General features: G+C 43.3%; 1 protein-coding gene across 1 annotated transcript in view; it reads left to right on the forward strand.

Annotated features, from left to right (window-relative positions):
- The window catches only part of BCL11B (BAF chromatin remodeling complex subunit BCL11B), a 155506-nt gene that overhangs the window by 11048 nt on the left and 130185 nt on the right, over nt 1–14273 (forward strand). The window contains 3 exon segments of the mRNA XM_033140168.1: nt 8505–8722; nt 8724–8783; nt 8785–8872. Of these exon segments, the coding sequence (XP_032996059.1) occupies nt 8505–8722; nt 8724–8783; nt 8785–8872 (366 nt within the window).

Here is a 14273-nt window from a genome sequence, read left to right on the forward strand (position 1 = left end):
CAGAATTCTCCCAGCTGCTGCACCCAGATCTTGGGAGTGCTGGAAGATCCTCACGGGGGGCAGAAGCGGGGAGACTCTTTGAAGTTAGGATTTCCCTGTAGAGGGGTGCAGCTGGCAAGTGCTGCATGATTCATCAGTTCATCATTACAAAACGCAGTCAGATCTGGTTAATCTGCAGTCTGCTCATCTGGGTTTGTGAAGAGATTTACATGGTAACCAACCTTACAGTACCCATGGCGATTGTAGCACCCGCTAGCACCTCTGCAGATAACTAGCAGCAGCAGCAGCAACAACAACATTATTTCCATAGGCTTCTGGGCTTGAACATCTTTCTGGTGTCGTGCAGAACCTGCATGTAGGCAAGAACCTTGGGAAGCAGCGAGACATTGGCCCCCTGATACAGTCCACTATTCTTTCCCCTCCTTAAAAATAATAATAACAAATAATCATCTTTGCTCGCCTACGCTCTGGATTGATAAGATTAGAAAGGGGAGAGAGCATACAGCCATCTCTTCCAACTCCTCCCCCCTCCTTTCATTTACATTTCTGCCACATGAATACAATTTGGATATTTTGAAATGACGCATGACCTCAAAAGGGACCACTTCACATATTGCATTTTAAAAAGATAATAAGAATGTGATGTGCATTCTGTAAGGTATGCTCTCGTTGAGGAGCTGGGATTAGCTTGCAGCTTCCTCTTGACTGTGGGGTTGGGTGGCAACAACAATATGTGAATCGGTCCTCAGGAGCTTGATTTGATGTCCGTAGCAGTTGAAATCCACTTGATTTTTCCTGTAGCGCCGATAGTTTCTTTGCTCGTGCCCAAAGCCCCCCACGCCACCCCAACCAAATTGTTTTGTCTTGAAAGGAGATTTAAATCTTGTAGTGAATATTGGTTACCGGCACATGTGATTCTTTATCCTTGCTGCACACTATGAAATGCATTAAATCAGCTTTGCCCAGCCAGATAGATGTTGCTGGACTCACCATCCCTGACCATTGGCTGCACTAGCTGAGACTGATGTGTGCTAGAGCTGACTCTTGGACCTAGGCCTTGAGGACAGTTTTGGAGAACGGCCCTTGGAAGATGCATTAAGGCAGAGCGAGCTCAGATGTTTGATTCCTTCCTTGGGGCTGAAATCAGCTGCCTCAAAACCCTCCCTTGTTTGAAGGAGAACTTGGAGTTAGTCTTCTCCCTCCGTCCCTTTCCAAAATAGATGATGGAGAGAGCAAAGTTTTCCAAACCCCTGTAACCTTTGAAATTCAGGAACATGGCTGAGGAGAAGCTAGGCTTAAATCTGAAACAGTTGGGGCCTTATGTTATTATGGCACTTGAGCATAAAGTAGAGTTCAGCTTGGACCTACGCTGGCTTTGGGGCACGAACTATTAATTTCTGCTCTTGCACCAGCCTTATGGATGTGAATCCCAGTGTCATGGGAGCTGTATCTTGTGGATCATGCCCCCTAACATGTCCACAGTGGATGCGTTAACATCACTAAGCGAGGGCAGCTTTTTTGAAGGAAAGAAAAGAGCATTGTTCAGACCTAAGTACTAAACAGAGGTTCTCCTCACCTTTGGCCATGGATAAGTGATCAGGTTTTTGCATATTTTAATTTTTTATGGCAGGTTTATTAGCAGTGGAGGAGAGCTGTACCCTACCAGGCTCTGTTTACTCTGGGGCAATCCCATCACAGTTAATAGACCTGCTCTAGAGTAAGCACGCTATTGGTTGGAGTTAACAGATAATGCATATCACAATCAAGCTGATAAGCTTGACCTTCTTAAATGAGTTACTTTAGTTCCGATTGTAATTTAAATAACTTTAAAAAAAAACTTTTCTTGATTCCTTTGAAATTGATGATGATCATTCAGGAGGGCTTTGGTGGGGGGGGGTGTTAGTTCAGAGAGTGTAAAGCTGATTTCCTAAAATGTTAAGACTGCCAAAGAATGAAAAGGATACCAGATTATTATTATTATTTGAAAAAAGAGCTATTGCAGACTGCTTTGATGGGCAGAGGGAGAGGAGAAGATTTCTCATGAATGCGCACATGCGGACTTAACTAATTACGGTCAAATGCTACGGAGACCATCGTAATGCAGGATGCCAAGTTGGGCAGATAAACCGTAGGAAATGGCAAGCTTAATAACTTCAGATTCACGGACCATCTTGCAAAACGGGAGAACTGTGCGAGGTTTTATTTTATTTTATTATTATTATAATCCTTCTGTGGGTGCTTAAACGATTAGTTAGAGAAATGAAAAGGGGGAAAAAGTGAACAATTCAAGTTGCTGACAACTGAAGGAGATTTTGGAATTTCTACATTGACAGAGTCATGGGAAGCTTAGCAAATCTTGCAGTTTTCCTGCTCTCTTCTTTTCCCGGAGTGGGGGAAAATAAAATCTCCTTTATCAAAAAAAGATAATAAATGATCCTCTCCCCCCCCCACTTTAAAACAACAACAGCGACACCAGCCTAATGTGCGTAGCCCAAATATTCTAATTTCAAGAGCCTACCGGTATCTTAACTTCGAAGCCGAGCAGGATGGCTATAGGAAATGCCAAGAGGTGTTTTTGGATCCTGTGCTACAGCTTCTGTTTCTTTACATACCTTGGCTCTGTTCAGCTGTGCTACTTCACTTTGCCTCTTCCAGTTCTTTTGCCTTTATCTCTCCTTTTGTGCGTGCGTGTTTTAATATTTTGACACTCTTCTCCCACCTAATAGGAATTCTTCCTAGAAACGGTGCATGTGTTGTCTAAAGGAGTCTTTTCACAGCACTTGTATTCTCCCCCCCCCCACCCTCACCTCCGTTTCTTTCTTTCCCTTTTGGCTCTAAAATTATGTATATGTAATTGGTAATTAAAGGTGCAAGCTCTCTTCAATATAAACAGTATTGCTCAATGTTAGATCATTAAAGGGAACAGAAGCACTAAATAATTACCTTTTGCATTGTGACAAACTGTTCGCACAGAAATCCACTCACTTCCTGCTCAGCACCAGGGTTATGATTACATTTTCACGATGGCAAAGAGTCTTTTCATAAAATAAATTGGTAAATTAATTACGTTGCATTGTCTACCGGCTGCTTTTAAAGTAAACTTAGAGGAAGGGGTTTTGGGTAGGGGGGGAGGCTGAAAGTAATTAATGGGTTTCACACACCATGCATTATGCCTAGAGTTGAGTTACCTAGTGGATTAATTTGGCTACAAGTAAGTGGAGGAAACGCAAAAGCTTTCGCCCGTGAATCTTCTCTTCCTTAGGCTGTTTCTTGTTCATACACCTCCGTCGACTGTAAGGGGTGGCAGGCAGCGTAGGCCTAATTTGAAGTGCTGCGAAAATAAAAAGCACCAGGTTCTGATACGCTTCTCTTTCTTACATAATGCATGTGCTTAGTGGGCAGTGATGCAGTTTATGATACGTATGATTCATGTACCAATTAGCAATCTTTTTCAGAAAAGGGAAGTTAAGATTTGTTTCGACCTCCAAATAACCGTTTCTCCGGCTGAACCTGTGAAATTAGCCTCCGGGTTAGATAAAGCAGTCTTCTCTCATTATTATTATTATTATTATTGCTGTTATTATTTTAAATAAAAAAAAGATAGTGCAGCTTAAAAAAAAAATAATCAGAAAATATTTGGGCAAAGTTCCCATTCAGTTCAGGGATTGCAGTTCAGAATTACGACAAAACGTTTTGCATTGTCCTGCTGCTTTTAGATCTCCAGGAAATTCGGGAGCAAATCACCATTGCCAGTATTTCCATGTGTTCGTTTTCCCCCCTGCAGAGCTTTACTATTCCAATCTCCAGATAAAACTTCAGTGGCTCATCTCTTTTATTTACATGCTGTTAGTTCTCTGCGTATTGATCGGGCCAAATGATAAAATTTTTTGTTCAAAGCAAAAACCCCGCCAGCCAATGGGAATTGTGCCTGATTGAAGACCATGTTTCGTGTGGTTTTTCAATTACGCTGCAATGGAAATATATATATATATATACACACACACACACACACACACACACACACACAAGTTCGCTACGTGGCTGCCTGCGAATTAGCAGCTTTGAATGCGGTTAGTTTTTCATGCAAACTTAGTTCATCCCAAACTCCTGATTATTCAAATTCATGGAGAGATGTCAAACAGACCACTTGCCTAAATGTGGATCTACGGAATCTTTAGGCAAAGCAAAGTATGGTATGAACGTGAATCTGGAAATCAATTCCCCTCCCTCAAATGCCTCACAGTTTACAGCATCTTGAAGGAATTTTTGCGATATTAAGAGGCTTTACTTAGCAGCCGGTTTCACTGAAATTGAACTTACTCCCAAACGTACGTGAATACGCTTCACCTGTAAGTTGACCAAATGCATTTGTGCTGAAGTGCATGTTTGTTTGTTTTTGAATTACAATATTTTTCTGTGCATTTTTTTTAAAAAAGTATTTGTTTCCCTTCTGGCTGCTTTAAACGTTGCTGCTCAGCGCAGCTGCCCTTTCAAGTTCACATTCTGCAGCCATCAGGGTTGCATGCAAATCCAGCGACGTAACGTAAATAAAATGGAGACTTGAGGTTGCCAGGACCTGATATTAAAATTCCATAAAACCAGCAAGTATTTGGGGGAGAGAAGATGGAAGAAGAGAGGATGGCATGTGGTGGAATTGGTATCCGACGGGAGAAAGTTTGGTTAGAGCAGACATATGACTTTCCTAGTGCTGCAATACCTGAAAAAGACATACAGTACTTGAAAAGCAGCAATAGGAAGGTATTCATACTGCTGGATATTTTCCATAGGAAATTATGCCAGATTCATTCTGGCATCTACTATAATCTGGAATATGAATGCCTGGTGCGTGTATGGCTGTGGTGGAGAGACTGACCTCCAAGAACCCAGTAATTCACGAGGAACCTCAGGCCCTCCTGTCTCTGTACATGGGAACAACCATGTAACCTAAGGCATTTTAAAAAAATAAAATAATAAGCATATTATAGAGTGATGTGTGCACAGCATTGGCCTTTAGGGGTGGGCAAGCTGAGTGCTGAAGGTATTGCTCAGCTGAGCTCGGTGTTTGAATGCACTGTCTGCATTGAGCAAGGATAAAATTCTTGAGAGGTACTTCCAGCATCTTCTCATGGGCGCTGCTGGGAATACGTGCCACGCTGCTAGGTTTTATAGTCCTGCATGAAGCCACACAGCTTGACAGCACTGCAAAATTAACCCCTGAGGAAACACACTCAAAGTCTCCTTTGCCCAGAGTGCTATTTAATCCTAGGATTGGTCCACAGTTCTGGCTCCTTAGTTCTCTGTCAACCAGGACATTAGAAGCATTTCTGGTGTACCTCTACCAACAGAAGGTCCACATCAACTGGGGCATCTTCATGCCCACCCTGGGCCAAGCGTGGGCAGAGGAGGAAGGGCGTTGTGGCCTGACAGAGTATGGTACCACTTGGTCCAGGTTGAACACATGGGGAAGGGAGAATAGGAAGCACGTCCTTGGCTTGGCTTGGGTGCAAGACATGTTGCTTCTTTCTTTCATAAGGCCGACCACCACTTCGGCTCAGCTGCCGTCAACTAAAGAACAAGCGATTTTGCTGCTCATTTGGGCAGTAGCCCCAGTGGTTCAGTCAGGCTTGCGTTGGGGTGGCGGGGTTTGCGTGTTGAAAGAGAGTCTCTTTCTGCTCAAAGCCAGCCCAGGAAGCCCCCTTCTGCATGTTGGTAGGTTGCCCATAGGCCTACTGGCAAACTACAGGGACTTGTTCCCTGAGTTGGTTTTGCCTTTGTAGGGGAGTCTTACCTCAGGCAATGTTTCCGACATTTTCCTGGCCACCACGATGCAAAGACAGACTCTGTCCCCTGGGATTGCCTCTTCACCGTTGAGAAAGGGAGCCATTCTTGAGGCAACATCTTTCTTGGCCATTCTGGAAATTGAGCACACAAAGGCCCAAACTGTTTTTATGTAGGATTTTCTGTTTGTCTGAAAGCTTTGTGGTTCTCTTTAGGCCGCAAACGAAACGAGTCTTGTACGGTAACGTTGAGATGAGCACACACAGATTTTTCCTCACGGAAATCTTTTTAAATTTTTTTTTAAATATTACTACAATATAATCTTTAAAGAAAGCAATGGACGTGTTCTTGCGTCAACACCAAAGTTCTCGTTCCAAAAAGAAGGAAAGAGAGCTCAGGTTTGTTCTCTCAGATCACAATTTCTCCTGAACGTAATATGTTGATCTATATACATTATTGCCACGTCCCCTGTTTCTGAAATAAACATTCTGGCAGGGAGTGTGGAGTGGAACCATCGTGTGGTGACCATTTTGACATCCACATTCTCTACCTATCCTCCTGTGTACTTTAGAAGTGTTTTATCTTGTTGAACTGTTGTGTGCTTTAACACAAAAGCTTTCCCCCATGATATTTATTCTATTTCTCTGGCCACGTTTCAGGCACGCCTCGTGAAGTGGTTTACGTAGAAATATTGAAAGAATAGAGATTAAGTAAAACCATGTAAGCGACAAGGCTGTGTGTGTGTGTGGTGGGGACTCCTTGAAAAGGAGAATTCTCCTCCCCTCAGGGAAAGATGGTCCCTGAGTAGCCTTGTGGTGATGGTTGGGGCAGGGAGAGGCCACCTCAGCTGAATCGCTGAGAAGGTGAAGAGTTGGCAGCTCATTCAAGCAGTTCTTCTGTCTTCTCTTACCATTCTTCCCTCAGTGCAAGATGCTCCAACCCCTGTGGTGTTTGTTAGGAGAAAGGGAGGCCACCTCAGGTGGAAGCTCTGCAGTTCAGCTGCAGAACATTTGCCCTGCACGCAGAGCAAATTCGGGGTCCATCCCTGGCATCTCCTCATAGCGTTGGGAGAGCTTTTTTACTGCCTGTGTTTGTTTTGTTTTAGGGGGAGCTTTATTTTAGGGTGTTCCAAGCACTGCCAGTTTTCTTTTGCAAAATAGTATTTTGTGGAGCCCACAATAGTTTGTTAGGTTTTCCAAATGTGCCCCTGGAGCCCAAAAGGCGTTTCTTCTTAGTCCTGTGACTGTACAGTACAGTATTTGTAAGACCAATCCTGTATATTCAGCTCTGCCAAAAGACCCATTGCATGCAGAGGATCCTTCCTACAAAGAGCATGTGTCTGAGTTGGGGGTGGAAGGAACATGAAGATACCCTAAACTGTATAGGATAGAGTAATAGGACGGCACTCAGGCTTATTCACAAAGGCCTATTTAAGAAAAAAGCTCTCTAAGCAATTCTTGCAAAATGTTACCTTTATTGTTATACATTTTTCAAGTTTTTGTGTGTGTGTGTGTGTTGTGTGTGTGTGAGAGAGAGAGCGCAACAACCCTATCAGGTAGGTCAGTTATTGTTTCCATTTTGCAGAAGAAGACACTGAGGCTGACTTGGATGGGGCTGCTTAATTAGTCCATAGGCGAAACAGTTGACACTGTCCATTGGATCAAAGCAGTTAATGGCGATCGTAACAGGCTCTTATTGTTCTTAGCGCATTGCTGATGGGTTATTCTTTGAAGATACATTCAGGAAAGCCACATCAGACCTGCCTGTTATTTTGGCTCCGCAGACAGACTCGGTTGCAGAACGTATTTAAATCATTTGAGTGGAGACAAGCAGGGAGGGAAATATAAATATATATAAAAGGCCTCGGTCCTGTATACCTGAAGGAACGTCTCCTCCCCCATCGTTCAGTGCGGACACAGAGATCCAGCCTCCGAGGGCCTTTTGGTGGTTCCCTCACTGGAAGAAGTGAGGTTATAGGGAACCAGGCAGAGGGCCTTTTCGTAGTGGCGCCTGCCCTGTGGAACTCCGTCCCATCAGATGTCAAGGAAATAAGCAACTATCCTACTTTTAAAAGACACCTGAAAGCAGCCCTGTTTAGGGAAGTTTTTAATGTTTAATGCTGTATTGTGTTTTTAATATTCTATTGGGAGCCGTCCAGAGTGGCTGGGGAAACCCAGCCAGATGGGGCGGGGTATAAATATATTATTATTATTATTATTATTATTATTATTATTATTATTACTATTAGTGAAACTCAGAAAATTAGAATATCGTGGAAAGGTTCATTTCTTTCAGTAATTCAACTTAAAAGGTGAAACTAATATATGAGATAGACTCATGACATGCAAAGCGAGATATGTCAAGCCTTATTTGTAATAATTGTGATGATTATGACGTACAGCTGATGAGAACCCCAAATTAACATTTCAACTTTGTTTTACATATCACACTTTGCATGTTGTGAGGCTATCTCATATATTAAACTCCAGTAGCTAATGAAAACGCTTACATAAATGGACTTTTCCATGATATTCAAATTTTTCGAGTTTCACCTGTATTATTATTATTATTATTAAAAAGTAACCTCTGGGGTTTAAGACAACCCTGCTCTAAGTCAGGCTATAAGAATGTATAAACAAAATTGCCCTCAGTTCTTTTTTCCTTCCTTTTCCCCTGACCCTCACTTTTTCTTTTTCTCTTTTTCTTTGTTGCTTACCCACTTAAAGCAGAGGCTGACCATGTGGAAACCGCCATTGCCCACGAGGATGAGACCCTAGCGATAGGAGATCCGGTTGGGCTCGGCCTTGCGACGGGTGGAGCAGACCCCGACCTATTAACCTGTGGACAGTGTCAGATGAACTTCCCCCTGGGAGACATCTTGGTTTTTATAGAGCACAAGAGGAAGCAGTGCAATGGCATTGGTGGTTCCTGCTACGAGAAGAAACCTGGATAAGAGCAGCCCTCCCCCATCATCACGCTCCGAGCTCAGGAAAGTGTCAGAGCCGTGTGGAAATCGGGATCCAAGTCACGCCCGACGAAGAAGACCGTCTTCTCACGCCTAAAGGAATTTGCCCCAAGCTGGAGAACGTTGCAGGTACAGCATGTTTTTGTTGTTTTTATACATTAAGTCAACTGAGGTGTATAGTCTTCCACCACTGTCCTAACAACCATCCTCTCCTTTTCCAAGAGAAAGAGAGAGAGACTTGTGGAAAGTCCCGATAATTCTTAAGACTTCTGTAGTAGCCAGGGGTGGGGTGGGGATCAAACGTCTGCCACATGCTTTGGAGAACCCAATTCTTTTCAGGCTTCTGTGGAACCTGTTCTAAATAGGATTTCGTTCCATGGGCAGTAGAGGGCCCTTTGCCGATCTGATTTTTGCGAGGGATGGCTACTAGCATAGGCCATGGTGCGCATCAAGGTGGCAGGTTTCTGAGCCCTCGTTTGGCAACTGTGATACTCAATGCTTTTTCTCTCACTAGAAAACTCACCATGATGTTGTTAGAGTAAGTGCCACACTTTTTTTTAACAACAGAAAAAGAGGTACTGCATAACATTGAGTACCCCCTGGAAAAAAGCACCGGTGCTACATGGGTAAGGGGTTAGGGAAGGCTGGGTACTTCTCCCCTACTCCCATCCGCGACAGGTATCGGCCTGCCCATAGTTCACAACTGGGAGACAAGTTGCTTGGCGATAATGCTGAAAGCCTCACTTAGAAAACTCGGCTTTGGAAAGGTCTCACCTGGACAAAATGCAACGCCAGAGTTTCAGAGACGTTAATAAAATGCAGATTTCTTCTTTGAGCTGTAATGAACGTAGCTTCCAGACGAAGGTAGCACCTCCATTAACTAGAAAACCGGAGAAAAATGGTTGAGGTAGGCTTTCTGCAGGGTTAAACACCCTTAGAGGTAAATACCAACCCACTTTCCCAAGGCAGACTGATGTCTGGTCTAGGTAAAGAAAATGTCTTGGCTAACTTTTCTGCTAGCCCATCTTGACGACAAATGTAGATGCACCCTCTTTGTCTACGCGGGACAGCAAGGCAGAAGGGGATATCCTTTGATGGGGTGGGGGCTTTCTCTCTAGGGGCTGCATGCTATTTAGTGGGCAAAGCAATGGATGCACCTCTTACCGTTTGCACAGCAGGGCTGCATACCCAAAAGCAAAAAGCAAGACTTTCCCACGCCCTCTGCGTTCTTCAGACAAGAGGCGTTATCATTGCCCAGAGGCACATCCCAGCTAGGCAAAAGCATTCGAGGGAGGTTGGGAAGCAGGACACCAGTGTGTTGCATGGCTTGGGGGGGGGGGCGGCGGGTTTGTGTGTGTGTGCATTCTGAGGGCTGGAAAGTGAAGATAGGAAGGCCACTTTTTGTAAAAAAAAAACCTTTCGATTTAATATTTGTACATTGCTTTGCCAACACGTTGAGCTCGAAGCAGATCGCAAGAATAAGCAAACAACATTTCCACCAGTTTTAACTGTGTATCCCAAATTGCAACAGCATCTAAGCACAAAGCGAAGCAAAACCATTCCCACACTGATGCCGGTAAATGCAAGCTCATAATAATTCAGAAATACACTTGCCCCTGGGGACTTGAGGTTCCTGACCCCTGCCAGATACATTGATGTGAGGGGGTGGGAAGGGCCGTTGCCTTTGGTGGGATGAAGGCGTGAACCTGAACAACAGAAATTGTGTAGACCGCAATAAGAAATGCTTCCTTTGTTCTCCCCGCCACCCCACAGTGAAACAGGTTGTTGTAGTTTCCTGCAGGTTCTTACCACCCTTGCAACTCTACTATTGCCAGGTGTCCGCCACAGTTAAATTGGTTTAAAACGGATTAGGTGTGCGCTTATAGGCAGGACAATACAAAACTAAACAGGTGTGCTAGTAAGCTGGATGTGTTAAGGTGCTTGTGTGTAGGCAGAACTGATCTCATTGGTTTTGGAATCCCTTGAACAGGCCTCTGCCATTTCTGATATTTAAGTGCCCCATATGTTCCTAAATCTGGAGCAAAAGAAAGGAGAGAGAGAGAGAGAGAGAGAGAGAGAGGATGAGAGAGAGAGAGAGAGGAGAGAGAGAACCACAGCACCTTTATAAATGCTTCACACCAGAAATGAGTTCTTCTTCTGCGAAGTACAGGGTTGGAAAAAACAGCGCAAGTTGGTCTGAGGCCAGAAGGTGACAAGTATGGTGTACTTTCATTTCTAAAGTGCCTGGACGTTGCGGTGAAATTAGTTGTGTAGGTCAAAGCTGCCCTGAGGCTGTGTCAGCCAACACTTCTTCAGCAGATTGCCACTGGTCTTCTTGAAGGGTTATCACAGAAAGGATGACTGTGTCATCCACCTGGATGAGCACCTTGAAGAAATTGCCTTGAACTGTGCACAATGCAGGATAACTTTTTTTTCTTTTTCTTTAGCACTGGGCGGCCATAGAAAACTCTCCTGGTCTCAAACCAAATTGAAACTAGTCCAAACTTACTTGTGACAGCTCTGTAGCTGAAACGAATTGAATATAGCTCCGGAACAGAGAATCTGATGTCAGGTTTTGGGGTTTGTTTGTGTTTTGGTTGTTGGTATTTTTTTAGAATTCTGCCTCGGAATTTGGCTTTCTTACAGCTTTGAGATTTTATGGCAAGGAAAAAGAAGCTTGGTTCTTGGTATCTCCAGGGCCGGGGGAACCATAGTCTGGGCTGTGCATCCTGAAACCAAGTCATAAGATGTAGGGACACAGAAGCTCCCGTATCAGATTTGGATTACTGGGCAGCAGCAGCAGATCTGCAGGGACATCCTGGGAGAAAGTAAAACATATCGAAGCTTAGAATGATATGTAGGATAACTTTTTACATGTGTGTAATATTATCTTGCAGTGGTGAAATGACTGGGTACATCCCCTCTGTCGCCCTTAGGCTTCAAGCCCTTGTACATTGCAGATCAGCTGTTGCATCCGCTTACAGGATTCTGCAGCTGATTTGAAGAGTGCAGACCTAGTACCCAAATTTCTCTAAAGGTGCTTTCCTTTGCTATATGGTGAGTTGCGTTCCAGACTGTGTCCCAGCCTTTCAGAAAAGCAGGTCCCTGTTTGAATGCTTGGCGGAATCTTGGAAAGTAGAGGTTATTCCTGCATTGCAGGGGGTTGGACTAAATGGCCCTTGAGGGTCCCTTCCAACTCTATGGAGTTGAGACATATACTACAGTGCCGTGCAGAGCAGTTGTCCCTTCCCATGATTATCAGAAGCCAAATAAACTATACACTGGAAAAAAATGACATACACCTCATTAAGTTGGCACACATTTCAAATACCTAGCGTAGTTTTTTGTGTGTGTAGGGGGGGGGTCTCGGTTTTAGGACCCAGCCAAGCCATGACATCACTGATTGTAGGCTGTCACATGGTAACATGTCATGGGCCTTGGCTTGGATGCTGAATAGTTTCACAAAATTGCAAGAGCTATGTGATACTGAATGGGATGAAGTCACTCATCCTTTCTCAAATTTACCCTGTAAGTTTGTCTGTCAGGGGAAAAAAAAATGTCACACGTACTTATTCTGGCCAAAGCATATGTAGATGTGGTGTTAAATGGATTTTTGCATTTATTATATTTTTAAAATGGCAAGTAGCAGCTGCTCTCTCTGTGTGTGTCATTATTAGAACTGCAGCAGTTGGGAAAGGGGTACTTTAACCTTTTCCTTCCCTAATGCTGTCCTGAAGAAAATCTCTCCTTCTTAACACGAATAGTAGTTGCTAAAATGCAGCTGTTATCTGAATGATTAATATACCACTGAAATGTCATTAGATGTTAATAAATAAAAATAGGAACATCCGAAATTTAAGAACGGGGGGAATAATTGATCAAGGAGCACGGGAAAATTTGTATAAATTTGGAATTATTTGTGTGTTCATTGGAATCTGTATAATTGGCAAAACTGGTAATACAGAGTAGATATTGGAAAATTAATATAAATTTATTTTGTTAAAAATGAAGAAAACCTCTCATTTGAGGCTGTTACTTGGTGACTGTGGGAGTGCTTTTGCCTCAATGCAAATACAGTAGCAGCTTTGAAGGAGTGATCTTCGTTAGGGCAGGGCTGGGGAGGAAAGCGTTTAAGCCTCTCCACCCCTATCTGCTGCGGTATCGATAATAATCACACACACCCTAAGATGCATGTTGCATGCAGTTGTGTTTGTCCGCTGTACAACCAGGAAAGAGAGCCTGCAATAAGACTGCACAGATAAAGAATCAGGAGCAAGTCTGCCTCACACCTTAATGATGTCTCTGAGATGCAAACCGCTGCTTTCTCCCAGAGATAGATAGGAATAGCATTCCTGGTTTAGGATGCTGCAGTTGGGAGCCGAAACCTCCTTGCGCCTGTGCACGCATAACCCACTAACCGGTGAAGCTTTTGCAAACATAAAATGTTCTCTCCAATGCAAAAAATCCCCCCCCCCCAAATCGGAAGACGTTTTGCCAGCGCACGTTGCCAGCAGGTGCTGTGGAACTCTGTTTTGCCCACCTTCGATTTACAAACAGGTTTTGGGGTTGTGCTAACTTAGGTTTGTTTCTAGCACACTTTTGCTTTTTGCCGTGGCAATTGTGGAGGGTTAGGATCCCCCTCCCCTAAAAAAGAAAAAAGAAGAAGAAGAGAGGAGGCAAAAGGAATAATAATGATAATAAGCACACACAAGAAAGAAAGAAAGAAAGAAAGAAAGAAAGAAAGAAAGAAGAAAGAAAGAAAGGGGAAGAGCTGGAGCTCTTTAATCTTTCTCCCATGCTAACCAAAGATCAAATGAAAATAAGCTGGATATTTCGAATCTGCAAATAAATAAAAGAAGTGGTTTGTTTGAGCCCCCCGCCCCATTTCCTTGACACAGGATAAAAACTCCCCCGGTAAATAATGGCAGAAATAAGGCATTCTCAAATTAGGGATTGAACTCTGAGATAAAGAGGTCTGCAGGTCCTATTTTAGGGTAGGGTTTTTTTTTTTTTGCTCACCTTTACTCCCTCCTTTTGCTCCTTTTACTTCCTTTCTTTTTTTTTAATAGCAGAGGATAGTTTTCAATAGTAGGATAAAAGCTTCATATTACAGCCATGGAGGGTAGCCATGGAAAAAAAAAAGCCCTTACAGAAGTCATTCACTGAAAAGGCTTTAGTGGGATATACCAAGCCCCTTATTTATTTTTCAATAGAACGGCTTTCTGCATTAGCCAAGAAAATCAGAATCTGTATTTAACATTAAAGGTATTTCCCAGTGAGAGGCTGTAGAGCATTGTTGTTAGATTTGTTTAAAAAAGAGACTAAATACGATTTCATAAAAGGGAAACTTAATCTCTAAGGCAGCTTTCTCTCTCCCTCTCTCCCCCCCCCTCTTTTTTTTTTGGTAATAATGCAACAGCCTACAATATTTTCACTTTCTATGCGACGAAAGATATTCTTAGCTTTTCTGTGCTGCGACAGGAAGAATGAAAATTTCTTTATTCCACCAAGAAATATGTAAAATAATCCT

Source organism: Lacerta agilis, chromosome 1 (assembly GCF_009819535.1).
Source record: "Lacerta agilis isolate rLacAgi1 chromosome 1, rLacAgi1.pri, whole genome shotgun sequence".
In the NCBI taxonomy this organism is placed as follows: Eukaryota; Metazoa; Chordata; class Lepidosauria; order Squamata; family Lacertidae; genus Lacerta; species Lacerta agilis.